Below are 22,408 nucleotides of genomic sequence, written 5' to 3' on the forward strand. Positions count from 1 at the left end.
ATATTGCCTCATAAATACCATTAGAAAACTAATATATATTTAAACTATAAAGAAGAAAAATATTTTTAATTTTTTATCAAAAAATTAATATATTATTTATTATAAATAAAATAATCATTAAATAAATTTAAAAGGAAAATTATTAACTCAAAAAAATTCTCTATACATATATTCTATAAATGAGATGTGTTATAAGATATGTTATAATGAGATGTGTTATAAGATATGTTATAAGGGAACAAAAATGTGAGAATGTGTTTATTTTATTTCACATGCTTTATAAGTCGACCCTAATATGGTTAGTCATGGGTATTCAATTTTTTTTCTCATATCAAGTATTTTTTTTAGAAAAAATCTATAATTTAAAAGTTTCGTGAAACTATGCATTTATAAAATCAATCTAATTGTCATAGTAAGTTCTAAAGTGAATACTTCACAAATTCTTATATATAACCTATTCATGACAATAAGTTTTTTAAATATAGTTTCTATTTATGTATTTATATGTTTTTTCAAAGTTGGAGTCAGATTATATATAAAATTATATCAATTATTAAATTTGAACTTGGGATCTTAGAAAGTGAGGTTGAGTTATAAAAGTGATTTAATTTCTTTAAATTGTAAAAGGCATTATTTCAATAGTATATTTTACTATAAATATCATTTATAAAATAATTAAATTTAAATAAGTGCAATGATAAAAATATCAGAAAAAATGCACATTACAATTTAAAAATATCAATGTAATTTAAAAATATCAATGTAGTCAATTATTTAATTTATTCTTCAATATATATCCTTTGTCTATTGCAAGACCTTTATTCTTCTTTATCATCCTTCGACCCCACCTTGAGATTTGTTGGCTGACTTAACACTAGCGGAGACCGAAGTTGAAGCTTCCTTAAATATAACTTGTAAATATTGCACATGTTCATTTAATTTTTTGTGAACCTCAAGGTTATTGTCCATGACTAGTTTACTAATATCAATAACTTCTCTTAACTTGTCCTAAATCACATTCATTATTTTCTCCAACTTCATGATATATAGCTCGTGATCTTGTCCAACTCTGGCTCAAAGGAGAGAAAGTGACTTTATCTTTTAGACCATTAATTTTTGTAACTATCCACAAGAGTAGAGCATTTTATCCATCTATCATGTCATAAACATTTTTTATTAATACTAGAGTTCTCTGGGACTAATGAACCCTTCTCAATTGGACTATAATTTCCCACATCAACATGTATATCAACATGAATTCTCATATCCAATCCTCCATACTCAAAGGTTGAGAAATAGGGTAAATGGGGAGCACATCATTTTGGGGGTTCAATTTAGACTAAAATATTAAATTTATTGATGTATATAAAATCTTAATTAAAATATAATATCATCAATTCTTGGTCTAATTTTTTATTCTTATAAGCTAAGAAAACTCCCAATAATAGTTTTATATGATGGTTAGAAGGACCCATATAATGGAATTATAGGTTTACTATCAATTTTTGAAGTAATTGGAGAGTGTGTGATCAAAATCTTCAAATGATGTGTTCATTATCTAACACAGAGTTAAAATCATTGATATTTGACAATAGGGACATATCATCATAAAATACTAAAGAAACAAAAATAATCTTTTCATAATATTTTAATGAAAAATATCATTTATGTACCAATAAAATTGAAGTGGTAAATAAATGTAAAAGTCAATTTATGGGGGGAAAATCATTAGAAAAATGCAAATATTTTCGATTAAGGATAAAAATAGGTTTTTTTATAGGGGACCTCAAACCCAAAATGTTTTACATCAAGATTTAAACATTAAAGATTCAAAATGAAACAATACCCATAGGATCCAGCACACCCACAACCAAAACCAACACTTACAACCAACATAGAAAGCCATCACTAGAAAATGAACAACAAACATCATACAACAACAAAAAATAGTGAGAAATAGTGAGGCAACTTAAAAAAATTCCTCCACCTTCTCTTTTAACTCCTGTTGAATGACCTTGATTTTGTCAGTCACCATTTTAATTTCCTTTTTTCACATTGAGGTCCTCTCTTTTGCTTCTTTCTAGTACTAGAGTGGGTGCATTTACTTGGTCTTGCATCCTCCAAGACCTTCTCAATTTCATCAAGGTCAAGCATAAGAAAGGCCTAATTTTCCTATTCAACTTTTCTCAACAATTTTTCCATGCTTTCAATAGAGGTTTCGAAAAGATCGTGGCAAATGTAAAGAAGAATTTTGATGACATTATCCATTTTCTCATAATTTCCTTTTAGCTCCTCCACTAGCTCCTTGTTACCTCTATTCTCATCCTCCTTTTCCCCCACCCATTTCCTCTTATTTCCTTTGCATCTTTTCAATTTTCCTTCCAAGGCTTTGACATTCAAGTTCAAAGGTTTAAGTGAATGAAAGGTCCATTTTTCCATCCTAAGATTATACATCAAGGTCACTTTCCAAATTTGCAAAAAACCAAGAGGAGGATCAATAACAATGTCGTTAATATCCTCCTCCAATAATTTGACATGGAATTCATCTTTGTTCACAATATTAAGGGTGGGGATCCTTCTTTTTCCTTTCTTCTTTCTCCTATCAAATATTGTTTTCCCTAGGTTACTTATTCTTGTTACTCTGATGAGGACCATTGACCACCTTGCCTTCTAAAGATTTCGAAGAAAAAATAATATCATGATAAATAGATTCATCATAATACACCAATTTAATAGATGAACAATGTTATCTTCTTTATTGACTTCCTCCTGGGTAACCTGATTCTCAACTTCTTTGTTTATTTATAGGGTTGTCATTTATTTCTAAATTGAACAAGGAGGAGGAGGAGAAATAGAGTCATTACTCCCTTGAATTGTCTTTTGAAAGACTCAAAATTTTTACTCTCCTTAAATTTCTTCAGTTCCATTGCATGTTTCTCATGGTTTACAAAATCCTCATCATTTTCCTCGCATGTGCTTTCCCCTTCAGGCTCCAAAACAAGATCAACATAACTTTAACTTGAGACTTTTTTTGTTTTGGTTGATGAAGGAGTAGAAGAATCAAGCTCCACTAAAATTATTTTACCTATCCCCTTATTTTTCTCTAGACCTTAAACTTTGCCCTTTTGGTCAGTATTTTTCCTCTAAAATAAGTCAAGAAAAAAATTCTTAACATAGCTATAGATCATCTCATGAGACCCTCATGTAAAACTGGTTTATTAGGTTTAGGTTAGGGGACTTAATGCTATTAGAGAGGGGGGAAAAAAAGGTAAAATGGAAAGAAAACCCTTTTTTATACCTTTAATGATTAAGCAAAACAAAATCATATACATGCACCCTATCATACCTACCATCCGATGATGCATACTCCATTATAGCTACCAGAGCTATTATAGCATTGAGACCCATAATATGAGTGATGATGGTCACATTGCATTGTAACTTCCTTCCACATAATAAAAATTAAACATGGTCATGTTCCAATCTTATTTTCATAGTTTATAAGCTTGATAAATAGATACTAATAATTTAATTTGATAACAAGATATGTACTATAAACTAAAATTATAATTTTGATCAATGGTTTCTTTATCTACTAATGATGTTGAATGGCTCTAAATAAGCCCAATAGTTATTAAATCTTGTTGAATGTAAGTCTCCAACATCAGCAGGGATACAGTCGAGATTATGGCTCAAGAAAATTATGCAGACTAGATACCCCTCCATCCTTGGCTCTTAATTGAAGAGGTTTCATGTATAGGTTCATTCTCCTATATTAGGTCACAAAATATCTTTATGGTGGCCCTTTTTAGGTAGGTTTTATCATAGGATTTGTGCTTCTACTAGGAATCTTTTCCTGTAGGTTTGAACCTCCATTTTTTTAATAAGTTTACAATCAATGTTAAACATTTTGAAGAAGGTGATAAATACATCAAATTTCTCCATCATCTTCTAGCACAAATATATAATTATTATTTTTTTGTACCACAATGGAAAAACCTATAGGAACTAAAATTCCTTAAATAAAGTCTTTTAATTGGTAATAAGGTTTATTATATTAATATAGAAATAAAGATTATCAAAAGTTTACAAAAAAACACTAAATTAATGAATTTTCACTTCAATTTTGCTCCTACAGCTGGTGTACCATCTTAAATTGGAAGAACTCTAATATAATGAAGGTCTAGCACCCATTTAATGCAATTTAATTATAGTTATCCTCTATTTTTCCTCCATTTAAATAATTCATTTCATCTCATTGGACCTTTTATTAATTTACATTAATATAAATAGGTTAAATCTTTATTTTTCTTAAATATTGTGTCCTCACTTATAAATTAATTTAAATTAATATTTAAAATTGGTCTTATCTTAAATAATATTTTATCTCCCCTATAAATTAATATTATGTGCGTCCTCTTATTTTATAAATTGGGTTAGACCTTTTATTCATTCAAATTAATAATCATTAATTTATTCCCCTAAGAAATCTCATTTAATGCTCTACTTTGAGATTGTTCTTACCTCATTTTAAATTTTGAGGCATTGGACACTTTTAGATCTCTATAAAAGGGAGCCTTATCATTTCATTTTCTCATCACACACATCAAGAACTCAAGCATACATCACATTAATATATCCATCACATTAAGATATCCAAGCATTCTATTATCAAGCATTCAAGCCTTTAAGTCTTCAAGAATCATTCAAGTGATTCCTGCACTCAAGATTAAGGATCCAAGAAATCAAGGTATTGTGGGAGCCATCTCCAAAGATATCCTTTAATCCATTCAAGATCCTTTGTTGCATCTTCTACGTTTGTTCATCTTCATCTTCTTGATCCAAATCAATTGGTGAAGCTAGCACACTACATACTATTCAAGATATCCTTCTATTGTAAGGTGAATTCATACATTTACTTTACATGTTATTTCAATTATTTTAAGTCAAGGTTAATTCCTAAACTAGGGTTTGACTAAGACAAATCCCCAATCAACAATAAAAACCCCTTTTTTGTAGGTTACAGATCTCAAATTCGTGAATAGGTTGTAGATTTGAGTACCCTTTTTGGATTTCGTCAGAACTGTGAAATCAAAATCAGCATTAGACACACTCAATATGGGTTGTAGTGCACCCCTAATGAACTAGTTTTCTCCTAGTGATCTAGGTAATATTACATCCCTAATTATCCAATTCACCCCTGAAGATTCCAGCTCACCCTTGATTGGCTAATTAGGTTCACATTGCACCCCTAATTTGAATAGGTATCCCTTGATTTCTTCCCAAACAATTTCTAAGGTTTTGTCTGCAGTGTTGTTTTCAGTTCAGTTCACAAGAATCAGCCCTTCTAGAGGTTTTTTGACAACCTATATTTCTAGTTTTTCACAAGGTATATCATTTTTCTCTTTCATTTCAATATGCTTTATCATTGCTCAATTCTACATTGCACATCTACGCTTATTTTCATAATCTTGGTAAGTTAGGGTCTTAAGGACCTTTGTTTCATTTATCCAACCTTATAACCATTAGAAATTTTTTTGCATTAGTGTTCCTTTATCACTCTATTAGCTCTAATATTCCTAAATCTAGGTACCTTAGAGTTGGGATTGAAAAGGATCAATGCCATTGACTCCATCTTTGAGTTGTGTAAGCGAGATTTGTGATGAACATAGAGTTTTACTTTTTTGATTTGCATTTCCCCCTATACACCTACCAAATAGACTATCCTTATAGATACAAAGAGGAAAAAATTATACCAAACTACCACTTTGACTACAAGGAAAATTCCATACAATAAAGATGCACATCCTACTAAATTTAGGCCTAGCAAATGAAACAACAAATAAAAACCAAATTTAAAATATTACTAGTGCCACCTATGCATGTCCTCCTATAATTTACTTGGTATAATGATCCCTCTTCATTTTCACTTCTTTCCTATATTACGCATGTCACCTTCATTATTATAGAACTCAACACACCCAAGATAATAGCCCCTTTGATTGTAGAGAACTTGATCTTTATGTGACTTTCAAGCTCTAGTTCTTCCTATTCAAAATTCTAAATGTATAACAAATTTTTCTCCCACCCCTCATGTCCACCATTGATGTGTGAGATGCACATAATTTTTGGTTAAAGCTCATTTTCCCTACCACCAATTGACCACCAAAGATATTTAGCCATGTGAATACCAACTCCTAGCCTAGCTTAGTTCACAATGTATTCCTCACCCTCAACATACTATAGTTTCACCCAAAATTTCATTAGTTTTCTTGCCACATCCCATGTCCTAAGCATCAAATCCCAAGCCAGAAAAAAATTAAAATTTGAAAATTGGTTTCAAGAAGATCATCTATTTTTGGAACCTCATCTCCAAATATGGTAAAAATAAATTCCTAAAAATTTAGGTCATAAAAATGGAATAAACCCCTCATGTGCTTTAGAGAGATGTCTCCATTGAATGCTAAAAACTATTTTGGGGACATGAACTATAAATTTGCCTCCATCTTTAAACACCCTACAACCATCTAAATCAAACTTTGTGTACATTTTAATGCTACAAAAAATCCTACTTCCCATAAAAATGCCTTAGAAACTTCTAGATCACTTCACTTCATCGAATTTGATGATTCAAAAAATCTTATTTGTTCTCCTACCTACTACCAAAAATAAAAGGATGTAATTTTAATCATTTTAAAAGCCCTCCATCTCACCACACCCTATATTGAAGCCAAATTAAATGCCACCTAAAATTAACATTGGGACACCATGAGCCATGGGAAAGATTCTTGAAATCTCCAAAGTTTCCAAATGAATAATAATATTAGTTATACTTTAAATTTACTTAGAGAAATGTTTCTTAGGTCTTCAAATAGATCACCCATAAGCTATTTAGAATCCCCCAACCCAAATTTAGATAGTATATTTTCTAAGACAAATTAGCTTCATGAAACATATGAGACAACATGAATTCTTTAAGGGAGTCAAATAAACATATGATCCTTGAATATATATATTTAACTTCCAAGCATCACTCTCACCTTTAAAATTTCCACTAATCACAACCTAATAATCACCTTCTAAATACAACTTTCCAACCTAGCTAGTAAAAAAAATGCAATAATTACAACCAAACATTCTATCTCATTATTACTATCATTCAGAATCTTCTTATCTCCAATAGAATATTTGGTGAGAGCTACAAGGAATCATCCATGTAAGGAAAAAGATTTGGTGAGAGTTACAAATGAAATTCACTTTCAAAAACAAATTTAAATAACAAATAGCATTTGGCATTCAAAAAAATGATGAAAATCAAATTAAAATATGGAATGCCATTTGGCAATCATAATTATTAACCAATAGAAATAGAAAATAAATTTGATGGAAGTTACAAATAAAATTTAGTTTTAAAAATCAATTTAAAATAGAAAATGTCATTTGGCATTCACAAAAATGTGTAACGCCATTTGGCAATCATGATTATTAACAAATAGAAATAAAAAAATTAATTTAATAAGAGTTACAAACAAAATTTATATTTAGAAATCAATTTAAAATAGACAACAAGAAAGAAAATGGAGCAGTTACAAAGAATTCTCAAAATAATAGCTGGCCAAAATAATAGGAAGCCAAATGAAGGTTAAAATATTAGGCCAAAAAAATAGGGCTTAAATAATTTCATTAAAAATTTTAATTTTTTTTTTCTTTTAAATTGCATACACATTCATGCTTTTTTTTTTTGGTGAGTGGTGGAATTTTAAACAAATTTGTGGAATGTGAAGAGACATCCACTGGGGGTTATGAAAAGCCTCTCACAAGTTATAAAAAAGGATCATCACTTCACTTTTATTTGTGTTTGGAGGGAGGAAGAGGTGGAGATTATTGGAGGAGTAGATTGAAGTTTTTGAAGAGGACTTGATTGAAGTTTTGAAGTAACTTTTTTTGCAAGTAAGATTTCCACTTTTATTTTTTTAATTTAGTTTTGTTTTTAGTTTTATATTTAGTTATGTATTTAGATTTAGATGTAGATTTATTTTAAAATTAGTTGGAGTATTCTACTTTGATTTAGATTTCAATTTCAATTAGTTTCATTTAGATTTATTATTGCATTCAAAAGTGTTTAAATTTTCATATAATAGTTTAGCCTTACATGTTTGATTTAGATTTAGAATTGCATTCAAATTCTATTTGATTTATATTTTTGATAATACTTTTCATTTGCATGCTTTTAATGTACATGTTTCAAATTAGTTTTAGATTTTCATATTTCATATTACTTTTAGATTTGAATATTTTGAAATGGTTTTGGTTTCAATGTTTTAGATTTGTATTTTTGATAGTAGTTTTACATTTGCATGTGTGAGAAAATTTATATTTTCATGTTTCATATTTAAATGATATGATTAATGAGGATGGCAATGTCGCCATATCAATGAAATCAATATTTTATTAAAGTTAATAATTTATTTAAAATAGACAAATCATATATTTAGTTTTTATTTTGTCATTATTTAACTAGATTATATATGTAATTTATTTAAGTATTTTTATTTTTAAAAATGTATATAATGTTTATGTTTGTAATGTTTGAAAACTGGAAGGCAATGTCACCATATTTCAAACACTAGAATCTAAATATTTCATTCAAAATAGTTTTGATTTTTATTTATCTTGTTCTGAACATTATTCATTTGAAAGAATTTATGTTAATTTCTAATACTTTTTTTATTCTAATTATTTATATATGTTGGTGATTGTTTATAAGTTTGCAAGTTGATATTTGAGTTATGGATGCCTTGAATGGAGAATCAAACATTATTGATACTAATCTAACTACTTCAATGGAGTCAAATAATTTATTGGATTCAAAGTTTGATAAATGCCAACAAATAACTAAAGAGTCACACACAAATATTATTAAAGTTATGGAGAATACAATATTGTCAATTAACCATGTTGAGGATATGGAAGTAATGCAGATGAAAGATGTAGAAAAATTCATGCATGACACATATGCAAAAGAGGATGGGTTTCCCTCAATGATGAAAGAAGTATTTCACAATCATTGTTCAAATAAAGGCTGAAATATAATCCTAATCATTGAAGAATGTGGCATGTATTTACACCATTATAGATAAATGTTATGTAGATTATTCATTCTTGTCTCTAGTTTCAAACTTTTACTTCTTCTAGTTACTAGTATTAGGAGTTGTGTTTTGCCATTGTTCTATGTAACTTTCATCAAGAAGAGAACAAGAAAAAATAAATTTATTTTTATAGAAGATGTCTTCAATGGATGTGGCTACTAAATATGTTAATTAAGAAATAAAATCATAAGTCTACATAGATGTCATTCATGATAGGCATGCTTATTAATTATAATTCTTAATAGTTGCAATAAAAATTGCATTAGCATTATTAAAAATTCAACAATATATAATGTTCTTACATCATCATGGACAAATTTTCTCCATAAAATTGATTCTTATCTATTTTTTTCACACTTTTTACATCATCTAAATTGTTTTTTTGGGACTTGTACTTCCCCTTTCATGAAAAACATACAATTTAAAATATTCCACTATTAGAGTCATTTTTAAAACCTATATCCTAATTTTGACCATAGTTCTACTCCAAATACTTTAACACTACACTTAAATCTCATACTTTCCATGTCCCTTATTTCAGTGTGACATATAACCACTTATCAACCCTAACCATAACACTAAGTGTCATATAAATGAAATTGTAAAGCTTGGATCCTAACTCTATATGTGATTGTAGTATGCATTTAGTGAATTATATACCTAACCTTAACCCTATATATACTACTAAATAGAAATAATAATACATTTTTAATAGGGGGAATACATACATATATACATACGTACGTACGTACGTACATATATATATATATATATATATAGAGAGAGAGAGAGAGAGAGAGAGAGAGAGATTAGGGGGCATATCTAGAGACAAGAGGGGGATCATATTATGTTTTTCTATAGAGAGATGTTTTCAATAGAGAGAGATCAGAGATAAGGGTAGAGATAGACATATGATGGTGTATCTAGAGAGAGGGGGAGAGAGATTAGTTGGTGTATCTAGAGAGAGAGAGATTATTGGGTCTATCTAGATATCAGAGAGAGGGAGGGAGGGAGGGAGATGTATCTAAATATTAGAGAGAGAGAGAGAGAGAGAGAGAGAGAGAGAGAGAGAGAGGGGGGGGGGGAGGGAGGGAGGGAGAGTAGGGGGAGTATTGGGAGGGAGTGAGAGATTATGGGGTGTATCTAAAGAGTAGGAAGAGAGATATAATGGGGTGTATCTAGATATTAGAGAGAGAGAGTAGTAACTAAAGGAAATCTCTATAGAGAGTGGGAAGGGATGAGAGAAGGAGTGAGTACATTATAAAAATATATAATAATATGTGTCACAATAGCACTAATGATTATTATTTTAGTATGACTAACCCATATAAATTATTAACCTAACAATTACCATAACACTAACTTAAATTATAATAATAGCACTAACATCATTTGTGATATGATAGTAAACCCAAAAATAAACTTAACAACAATAATAATACAAACTCTAACTCTAATTCTAACACTGACCCTAACTCTAGCTCTACCCCTAACTCTAACTCTAATTCTACCCCTAATCCTAACCCTAATCCTATATATAACCCTAACACTAGTCCTAATTCTAACCCTAATCCTAATTCTAAGATTAACCCTAACTCTAACTCTAATCCTAACTTTAACCCTAACTTTAACTCTAACTCTAACTCTAATTCTTACTATAACCCTAATCCTAACCCTAACCCTTACTCTAACTTGAACTTGAACCATAACTCTAACTCTAACTCAAATTATAGCCCTGACCCTAACACTAATTCTAATCCTAATTCTAACTCTAACCGTAAATTTAACCCTAGCCATAATTCTCACCCTAGAACTCCATCTCCATCTCTTTCTCTGACTCTAACTCTAACTCTAACTCTAATTCTAACCCTAATCCTAATCCAAAATCTAACTCTAACCCTAACTCTAAGTCTAACTCTAATCCTAATCCTAACCCTAACACTAATCATAACTCTAACACTAACCCTAACCCTAAGTCTAACCCTAACCCTAGCCCTAACTCTAACCCTAACTCTTAATCTAATTCTATACATAACTATAACCCTATATATAACCCTAACTCTAATCATAATTCTAAGCTTAACCCTAACCCTAAATCTAACTCTAACTCTAACTCTAACTCTAACTCTAACTCTAATCATAATTCTAAGCTTAACCCTAACCCTAACTCTAACTCTAACTCGAACCCTTAATCTAAATCAAATCCTAACTCTAGTCCTAACTCTAACTCTAACTCTAACTCTAACTCTAACTCTAACTCTAACTCTAATTTAAACTTAACTCTAACTCTAACTCTAATTATAACCTTAACCATAATGTTAACTCAAAATTTAACTATAGCACTAATGCTAACCCTAAGTCTAAACCTAATCCTTATTCTAACCCTAACTCTAACTCTAATCCATACCCTACCCTTAATCCTAACTCTATGTCTAATTCTAACCCTAACCCTAACCCTGACCCTGAGCCTGACCCTAAGCCCAACCCTAAATCTAACTCTAAGCATAATCCCAACCCTAACCCTAACTCTAACTCTAACTCTAAATATAATCCCAACCCTAACTCTAACCCTAACCCTAATTCTGACCTTAAATCTCACCCTAAGCCTAATTTTAACCCTTATGCTAGCTTTGATTTTAACCCTAACTCTAACTCTAACTCTAACCCTACCTCTAATTGTAACCCTAATGCTAGCTCTGATTGTAACCCTAACTCTAACTCTAATTCTAACTCTAGCTCTAACCCTATTTCGAACTCTAACTCAAATTGTAGTTGTAACTGTAACTCTAATTCAAATTGTAATCCTAACTATAATTCTATCCATAAACCTAGTTGTAACCCTAATTCTATCCCTAACTCTAACCTTAATTTTAACCCTAACCCCAACTCTAACCCTAACCATAATTGTAACCCTAACCTTAACTCTATCTATAATTCTAACTCTAACCCTAGCCCTAGCCCTAACTTTATCTCTAACCCTAAACCTAACCCTAACCCTAACCCTAACTCCAACTCTAATTCTAACTCTAACTCAAACTTTAACTCTAATTATAACTCTAACCCTAACCCTAACCCCAACCCTAAACCTAGCTCTAACTCTAGAATTCTACCCCTAACTCTAATCCTAACCCTATATATAATCCTAAATTTAACCCTAATTCTAATACTAACCCTAACCCTAATCATAACCCTAACTCTAACTCTAATCCTAACTCTAACTCTAACTCTAACACTAGCTCTAACTCTAATTCAAACTCTAACTCTAACTCTAAATCTAACTCTAACTCTAACTCTAACTCTTACTCTAACTCTAACTCTAATTATAATTGTAGCCCTAACCCTAATGCTAACCCAAACTTTATCTATAGCCCTTATAGTAACCCTAACTCTAACCCTAACCTTGATTCTAACCCTAACTCTTTCCCTAACTCTAATTCTAACTCTAACACTAACTCTAATTCTAACCCTAACTCTAGCTCTAATTGTAACTCTATCTCTAACTCTAACCCTAACTCTAACCCTAATTCTAACCCTAACTCTAACTCTAACTCTAATCCTAATCCTAACTCTATCTCTAACCCTAGCCCTAACCCTAACCCTAACCCTAACTCTAGTTCTAAATGTAATCCTAACCCTAACCCTAACTCTAACCCTAACCCTAATTCTAATCTTAACTCTTACCCTAACTCTAACTCTAACTCTAACACTAGCTCTAATTCTAACCCTAATGCCAACTCTACTTCTAACCCTAACCCTTTTTCTAACTCTAACTAAAACCCTAACTCTAACTCTAATTATAACCCTAACCCTATTGTAACCCTAATTCTATCCCAAACTCTAATGCTATTTCTAACACTAACCCTAACCCTAACTAAACTCTAACTTTATCTCTAATTCTAATTCTAACCCTAACCATAACCCTGAATCTAACTCTAACTCTAACTCTAACCCTAACCCTAACTCTAATTCTAACTCTAACTCTAATTGTAACCCTAACTTTACTGCTAACCCTAACCCTAACCCTATATATAATTTGAATTATAATCATAATGCTAACCCTAACACTAACCCTAACCCTAACCATAGCTCTACTCCTAACTATAACATTTTACATAACAAAACCCTTAAAATAAAAATAAATTAAAGTTATGCAAGTAAAACATTGTATATAGAATTAAAATATAAATTGTTGAAGAATAATTTTATAGTAACTTTATATAACTATATTTAATAATGAAGAAATAACTTGCTACTAACTATAACCATCCAATTTTCTCAAAAAATGTCTTCCATGGTCACGGCAACTACTACTAGCTTATATATAGTTATATATATAATATGCCGAGAGTCATCACTCTTGAGGAACCTATTTTAATTCAAATCCTATGGTTTTTTTTTTGTAGGTTAGGATTTAAATAAAATAGGTGCCTTGAGAAGGATGACTCTCAATATATATATTTAGGCTAGTGAAAATAATGTCATGCAAAGCTATTAATTCTAAAATACAATATAAATTTCCAACATCGCATATAATAAAGCAAAATAATCAATTAAGACTTCCCTTTATTCCATGGTTCATCCAAGTATAGTTTCTTCATATGGAAATCATTTAATGTTTTTTTCTATGATAAGAATAAAATATCTTCATGGGGTTGTACTAATAAGGGTATATGAAGTTGAAAGAAGTTAAATTTTTAATCAATCACTAAAGGCTAAGATATTATGATTAATTGGGATAATTTACCCTTTATGTGAAAATTGAGGCACTTATTAATTTGAGAAGCCATAGATTTCATGGAAATGAGCCACAAAAATCTAAGAATCACTTGGAATTAGTTATATATTGACATGACAAAAAAGGTGACGAGTAAAAATTTTATACATTATTCAATAGGAAGAGTGATTGATTCATGTGTAGGGTAAGTAAAACCATTAAAACTATTGATAAACACATTCCATTATTTTTTAATTAAGGTATCATCACATTGGATCTATCATAGAAGTTTTAATATAATTTTCTTGTGGAAGGATGTTCCATAGTTATAATATCTACCATGCAAGTATGATTAATAACTCATCCTCGATATAACATTAGGATAAGTGCAATAAGTCAAATGAAAAGGAGGGTATAAGTGGCCACATTTTTTTCTAAATTCATGTATATGTCAACTTCAAAGAGAAATTTTAGAGTCATGCACTAAAAATTAGGAGATGTGGGATGAATAAGAATTGTAGTAATCTGAATCTAGTTTCTAAAATACTATTTTCCTAAATTTGATAATATTAATTGGGTCAAACTCGTTGTCTACAAAAAAAAATTCTTGATTATTTTAGAAAAACATGACATAGTGTGTGTTGTGCACATCAAAAAACATATAGCTATATTTAGTATTATTAAAAACCTTTTTTTTCATGATGGGTAAGCGAGAGAGCTATAAGTTTCTTTTTTCTTTTTTTTTTAAATGATGAGCTTTTTTTCTCATAAAATTTTGAAGTGACAACATAATGAAACCCAATTATTTTTACCTTTACTTGGCATAAATTGCATCAAAATAATAAAAGGTAATTTAAGAATTTTTCTTTTATAAGTGTATAGAGTCAAGTTTGGAAAAATATTATGTATTTTTAAAAATTTGTCTGGAAGATCAAAAGTTATTGAAAAACTAGTGGAAATATGTTATGGAGACAATGGTAAAGAAAAATAGAATTTACTATGCTAATGTCTTCCAAAAAGTAAAAGATTTATATGGTTAGAAATATGAGAAGACATTTGGAATTATGATGGTAATTTTATAGATTCTCACTTGATGATGTGCAAACTCAATGATTATGAAGTTGAGCAATCAACCTGAAAGAACAGAGGATGTGGAAAGGGAGAGAAATGGAAGGAAATAATGCTCTCAATCTTTAGAGGTGTTATCCAATCCTCCAACCTAACCACAACATGATTAGGTCTTTAACTATTTAAAAACCCAATTGGTTTATCTAAGAATAAGATAGTTTTGCCTAGTTATTCATAATGTGATTGGGTTCCTAAATACTAAAATCCTATTCATATTATCTAGATGTAGAAATGCATTGTACATAATTTGGTTTTGTATATGTTTTTGGTTCTCCAAATTGCAATAATGTTTTGTCTAATTAAAATCATATGAATGTAAACTTAATATTCACTACATGTACATATGTGTTTGTGTGTGTGTGTGCATGTATATAAATATATATGTATAGATTTGTGTGTGTGTGTGTGTGTGTGTGTGTGTGTGTGTGTGTGTGTGTGTGTGTGTGTGTGTGTGTGTGTGTGTGTGTGTGTGTGTGTGTGTGTGTGTGTGTGTGTGTGTGTGTGTGTGGATGCCTCAAACTATATACATTATCACTCTCTCATCTTCCTTCTCCTATCACCATCTTTGTTTGTTCTAAGCACTAATTATCCTTTTCTAGAGCTCTACCAATCTATCTCCTCTTCCCTTTTCTCTCCCTACCTCTTGTCTCTCACCCTCTTCTCCTTCCTTCACTCTCTCTACCTCTTTCCTTCATTCCTCTTAGCCTCTTTGATGTAGGAGCATCTTGGGTTCTAAGAAATCTCGCATTAACCAAACTATTTTAATCTTTTGTTTAAAGTCTCCAATTAGTGAAACTGTGTGATCATTTTTTTTTTGTGCATTTCAACATGTACAATTTTAGAATATTATTTAAGACCTATCATGGATCAATCGCTATGGTCATCCATCATTTATAATCTTACTCAATAATATATCATGGTTTATAATCAAGTAGCATGTCCTTAGTTATTACTTGAGTGTAAATTGGAATTTCATTGTGAGATGCATTTTTTATAGTATTTGATGATTAGGGCTTGTGGTAGAGATTCATGGATTGTCACTAGAATTGAAGTTGTTGAGACAACCTAGAGAAGGGGAAGACCCATAGAGAATTTTTTGTGAAGATGAAAATTTAGCTAAGGAATTTGATGAGCAAGTTTTTGATCTTATATAAGGTGAAGAAATATTCTCAAAAGATTTGACAAGAGTAAATGGAAAATCTCATTTTAATCTTCTCAAATATGATGGTAAGATTGATTCAGAATAATTATTGGATTGAATCTCTAATACCAAGAAATAATTTGAGAATGAAGACATGCCAATAGATAAGAAGGTGAACATTGCAAGCAAAAATTTGAAAGGACATGCATCTTTATTGTGGGACTATTTTTAGACTAATAGACAAAGAAGAGGAAAAGAAAAGATTAAGACTTACGCTAAGATGATTAATAAGTTGAAAGGTAATTTCTTACTAGGTGATTATCAAGTTAGCTTGGTGAAGAAGTTACTAGGTGATTATTCAACATGTAGGCATGGAGAATACAAAAAAAATTGATGATATTTCAATTTATTCAGGCTTTGTACCTGCCTCAAGAAATTTTGAATTTAATAATTATGAATGGTTAAACCAAACTATATTGACTATTGACAATTTATAGTTTTGCAACAATTTTTCTCCCTTAGTTTTATTTTAACACATATTTGATACATTAAACTACTATTTTCAAACCATATTCGACATAAAATATTATACAAAGAATTTAATAAATATTTTTAAATATTAAAATATTGACTACCTTCTTTATAATTTAACCCCACCTTTTCATAAACCCAACTTTGAATTTAATACTTAACGTAATTCACTATATACAAAAGTTCATTTGCTAGTAAATAAATATTATGATAATATATTTAAAATATCCTATAGGCACCAACAACAAGGATCCTTCCCTTTAAAATTGACAATGACCATTACATTCATTATGCAAGGTACATTAACGTAGTGAAACTTCTTAAATATAAATGTATCTTTTTTGAAAAGCATTGGATGTAGGCAAATCCAATGAACCTAAACGTTTACCTAATTTAGGGCCGGCTTATAAAGCGTGCGACTAAACGTAATTTCTCCACAAATGGTATTTTGCGACGGCGATAATGAGTACAATAACATCCGATGAAGCCCGTTGTTTGAATGCAATTGCCCATTTCTTACTTGACGATGAAATCTCATATGAGACGATGAAATCCGAAACTGTTGTTTCGAGGAAGGATCCAACAAGTCACTACAGGGGAGTGAGGTTTGTTAAGGCTCGTGGAAAATATGCTGCAGAGATTCGAAACCCTAAAAAGAAGGGTTCCAGACTTTGGCTTGGCAGCTTCAATACAGCCGAAGAAGCTGCAGCAGCATATGACCGTATGGCTTTCCATCTGCGCGGTTCAAAAGCCATTCTCAACTTCCCTCTCAACCTTCAGTACGGAGAATATGTGAATCCTTTCCTCAATCTTTCTCCTGACACCGGAAAAAAGAGGAGGGGGGAAAAGAAGGATAAATCTGAAATATCCCACTCAAAATAAAGTGAAATGATTCAATCGTAAGAACAATGAACAATTCTAATCTGATAGGTTGGAAAATTCTATTTCGTAGATGTGCCACCATTAGTTAGTTTGATGTTAAGAGTAATTTCAGTTAGGTTTGTAAAAATTGGTGGTTTTGTATGCAACGATTAATTGGGGATCACATCTTTGAGGAAGTTATTGAACTTTGTATGTATGGCTGCTCTTCAATTAACTGCCGTACTTTTCATGCGGTGGTATTTAAAAATTGAAAGTTTGATTCGAGTGTTCTCTGGTTTTTTTTGTTTTCTGTTTATAGATTTTGTGTTGCAAATTGTCTGCGAACATTGTTGGTGATATTTTCTCTTTGTAGAAATCTTGGTGTCTCATGTGTTCATGTTATTTTCATATTGTTTTATCTTTCCTAAGATTTCTTTGTTAACCGAATTGTAGTGAATATCTAACTCTGATTGAGTTGTAAGTTAAAAGGAAGTTTGTATTGACATCTAAAGGATTTGGAATTGTTTTAGTGGTAACTAATTCAACCATCCCCTCTCAGCTAATGCTCTTATATTCCCAACAAGACCAACAACCACCCCATAGCATAAAGGACTTGAACAAACTAGAACCAAGCCCACTACTTGCTCAATTCCTTGAGCTTCTCCAGAAAGAAGGTTTCTTGAGAAGCTTGGAGGAAGTCACATCATACATAGTCACCAATTGGAGAATCTTTTCTTTTCTATGACTTTCCTCTTTGTGTTTCATCTTCATCTTTCTCTCCTCCAACTCTATGTGGACTCCCCCAATAGATTTTTTCATTTTATTATAAGCCCTCTTCTATTGAGAATCCAAACTCAACATCTAATCACTCAAACATGTCTTGGAACCTTTTATGGAAGCTAATGCAGACATGATCTCATTCTTTTCTTCTTCCAAGGGAACTTGAGCTTTAAGTTCAATGAGTTGATCTTCTATAATTTCTCAATTATACAACCTTTCACCAAAATCCTTCCCAACCTCCCAAAAGGATTTGTCTCTCTTTCCCTTTGTCTATTCTTCCACCTTACACTCAGCCTCTTCCAAAGCTTCCATTTTGTTAATTTTCCTCTTGGCAATTTGTAGCTAGAATGAGAGTCATTTAGAAACATCTTCCAAGCTATTGTAGCATATGGATAGTTCACCCACTTTATAGGAACAGGCCTCCAAGTCAATTCCTTCATATGACTTAGGAAGCATAGCAGGGAGAAAATCCTAGGGATTTGAGAGTCTCCATGATAGCTTGGTTGGGTTTTAGGGGAAGGCAGGAAGGAGGTAGAGGACATGTTAGGGACCAAGTTTGGGTTAGAATTATTAGGGGTCCAAGAAATCTATATAGACTAGAAGGAAGTCAAGGTTGAGTCATCTAACACATCCACCATCTCCTCCTACTTGATAGCATTTTTAAATTTGACATTACATGAGGGGTTAACCCTAGTTCCAAAAAAAGTAGGTTTAGTGGTGGAAAAGATTGGGGTGAACACCAAGTTTTTACTTTCTAAATGCAAAAGGTGGGGAATAATCCATCCTAAGATTAAAGATCAAGCCCTGGTGAAGCAGGGCTACACCTTTGAATTTTACCTTTTCAACTAAAAGTGATAGAGAAGAAAATATCTATAGTGAAAGAAAAATTTTAAATTCCTTTAAAAATTATTTAGCATAGGAAATAGGTGGGATTTAAAATACTTGTACCTTCCCTCAAGGGTTATAAACTAGATGAGAATTTTTTTTGTCATCTTCTGAGGAGCTTGTCACAACTAAATCTACTTTAAAGCTTAGGGATTCTTTCACTATACTCTAGGAAGAGCCAAAAACCCTCCTTGAAAGAGACTTTGGATTTTGAAGGGATTTCTGTTTACTTCATGCTCATTTCTATTATAGTTGCAATATTTCTCATTGTTATGACAAAAGTAGCACCAACAATTGAATTTTTTTTCATTCTCCCAAGATTCCAAAAACTTTTCAGACAACTTTGGGTTGAATCCTTGCATACTTTTTATGTACTTAGTCATATGACCATCTAAGATGATCTACCAAACCCTAGAATTATTCTTAAATTTATCACATTAGTCAGGCTCTATCAAGTTCAACTCACCCACATATTTGCAAAAGGGAAACCCCAAGCTTTGAAACCCAACACTAAAGGCCTAAAAACTAGCTAACAATGATTATACCTAGAGCATGGAAGAACAAAACTTTTCAAGAAATAGAAAATCCACCTATAAAAACCCAAAAAATACACCCCTAGAGAAAAAAGCTAAATGAAATGATGACTCGAATCTCAATTCAAGTGCAAACTAACTAATACCATTAATATTGCTAATAACTTCACCATCATTGTACATAATGGCAATATCTTGAGAGATCATTTCACAAGTCCCTGTAGGGATCGATTCAAAATCATCCCAAACTTTTATAAACTTTGTGTACTTTCCTTCTTTCACCAACCTATCCACAACTTTATTTACTTCTTGCAAGGTGTGTTGGCATTTCACTTCTTCCCCCATGTTGAGAATACTCAAGGTTTAATTGATAACATGTTTTCCCTTCTAGCCCATGCCAACCTTCCCATTAAGGTTGTTGATGACATTGAGGATGTTGCTTCCATTGTTATTTTTTGGTAACCCCTCTCATGAGAAAGCATGAACTAAGATTTCAACCACATATGTCATTTGAACTCCTAGGTTGGCAACATAAGAAAAAAGCACTCTTTCTCTCATATTTCTTATGAGACCAACTCCTTCCTCTCAACCAGGGTTACCAATAGATATCACATATAATAATGTTATATGAACACTTTCTTACCATAGAACCTTTTATTATTAGGCATTTCTTTAATCAAATTATAATGGTTTTGAGGATCTCATACATGCCTCAAGATCTTTTTTTATTTCAAATTCTATTATTTTATACATGAAATATTATGTAAGGAATTTGTAATGTTCTTGTTAGTTTTTTTAGATGACATATTCCTATTTTCAACTAGATATTTAGTTCTCTTTACATACTAGATAGTAAATAAATCACTTCATATTGATTTCTCTTTGTGCGAGATAACAAAGAATCACTTGATGAATTTATCATCCTTTCTCTATATATATTCAGCTTTTATCATCAAACTATAATTATCTTTTATGTTTCCCTTCTCACTATCATGTCAACCTAATATTAGTTGTCATGTTAACCTAAAATTAGATCCCTTTTTAAGGTATAAGCACAAGAAATGGGGTTCAAAATTGATTTTAATTTCTCTAGATTTTATACATGTCTTAAGAAATTTTGATGCTAATAATTATGAATGTTTAAACCAAGCTATATTGACTATTGTTATTTTTGAGTTTTATCACTAAATTTCTCTCCTGATTCTATTTTCACATTTATTCCCCACATGTCTTGATTGTCAACTAGTTATGGTTGTCTATGTGTGACATGATGAAGGAATCATTTGATGAGTTTATCATGCTCTCTAAAATATTTTCAACTATTATTGTCAACCTGTAATGTTTTTATATGCTTCCATTACTATCATGTTAACATATTATTATCCCTTTTTCAACATGTACGCATCGTGACCAAATCTTGATGATGTTTTAAAGTTTCTTCAAACTTTGTACCTGCCTCAAGAAATTTTGAACTTATTAATTATGAGTAGTTAAACCAAACTATTTGACTATTGACAATTTTTAGTTTTGCAACAATTTTTCTCCCTCAATTTTATTTTGACACATATTTGATATATTAAACTATTATTTTCAAACAATATTCCACATAGAATATTATACAAGAAATTTAATAAATATTTTTAAATATTAAAATATTGACTACCTTCTTTATAATTTAATCCCACCTTCCATAAACTCAACTTTGAATTTAATACTTAATGTAATTCACTACATACAAAAGTTCATTTGCTAGTAAATAAATATTAAAATAATATATTAAAAATATCCTATAGGCACCAACTAGGATGCTTTCACTTTAAAATTGACAATGACAATTACATTCATTATGCAAGGTACCTTGATGTAGTGAAAATTCTTAAATATAAATGTATCTTGTTTGAAAAGCATTGGATGTAGGCAAATCCAATGAACCTAACGTTTACCTAATTTAGGGCCGGCTTATAAAGCGTGCAACTAAACGTAATTTCTCCACAAATGGTATTTGGCGACGGTGGCAATTAGTAGACTAACAGCCGATGAAGCCCATAGTTTGAATGCAATTGCCCATTTCTTACTTGACGATGAAATCTGAAACTGTTGTTTGGAGGAAGGATCGAAAAAGTCATTACATGGGAGTGAGGTTTGTTAAGGCTCGTGGAAAATATGCTGCAGAGATACGAAACCCTAAAAAGAAGGGCTCCAGACTTTGGCTTGGCAGCTTCAATACAGCCGAAGAGGCTGCAGCGGCAAATGACCGTATGGCTTTCCATCTGCGCGGTTCAAAGGCCATTCTCAACTTTCCTCCCAACCTTCAGTTCGGAGAGTATGTGAATCCTTTACTCAGTCTTTCTCTTCACAAGGGAAAAAAAAGAGGAGGGGGAAAAGGAAAGATAAATCTGAAATATCCCACTCGAAATAAAGTGAAGTGATTTAATAGTAAGAGCAATGAACAATTCTAATCTGATAGGTTGGAAAAGTCTATTTCGTAGATGTGCCATCATTCGTTAGTTTGATGTTAAGAGTAGTCTCAGTTAGGTCTGTAAAATTTTGTTGGTTTTGTATGCAACGATTAATTTGGGATCACATTTTTGAGGAAATTGTTGAACTTTGCATGTATAGCCGCTCTTCAATTAACTGCCGTACTTTTCATGCTGTGGTATTTTAAAATTGAAAGTCTGATTCAAGT

General features: G+C 31.1%; 1 protein-coding gene across 1 annotated transcript; it reads left to right on the plus strand.

Moving 5' to 3' along the window:
* Positions 1–17,125: 17,125 nt before the first annotated feature.
* Positions 17,126–17,545, plus strand: LOC149550939 (ethylene-responsive transcription factor 5-like). The gene has a single exon (XM_089790024.1). It carries the CDS (start codon positions 17,126–17,128, stop codon positions 17,543–17,545), a length of 420 nt encoding a protein of 139 aa, XP_089646150.1.
* The last annotated feature ends 4,863 nt before the right edge of the window (positions 17,546–22,408 follow it).

The sequence above is a fragment of the Cupressus sempervirens genome, chromosome 6 (assembly GCF_028749045.1).
Source record: "Cupressus sempervirens isolate cs-2001-9-10 chromosome 6, ASM2874904v1, whole genome shotgun sequence".
Lineage (NCBI taxonomy): Eukaryota > Viridiplantae > Streptophyta > Pinopsida > Cupressales > Cupressaceae > Cupressus > Cupressus sempervirens.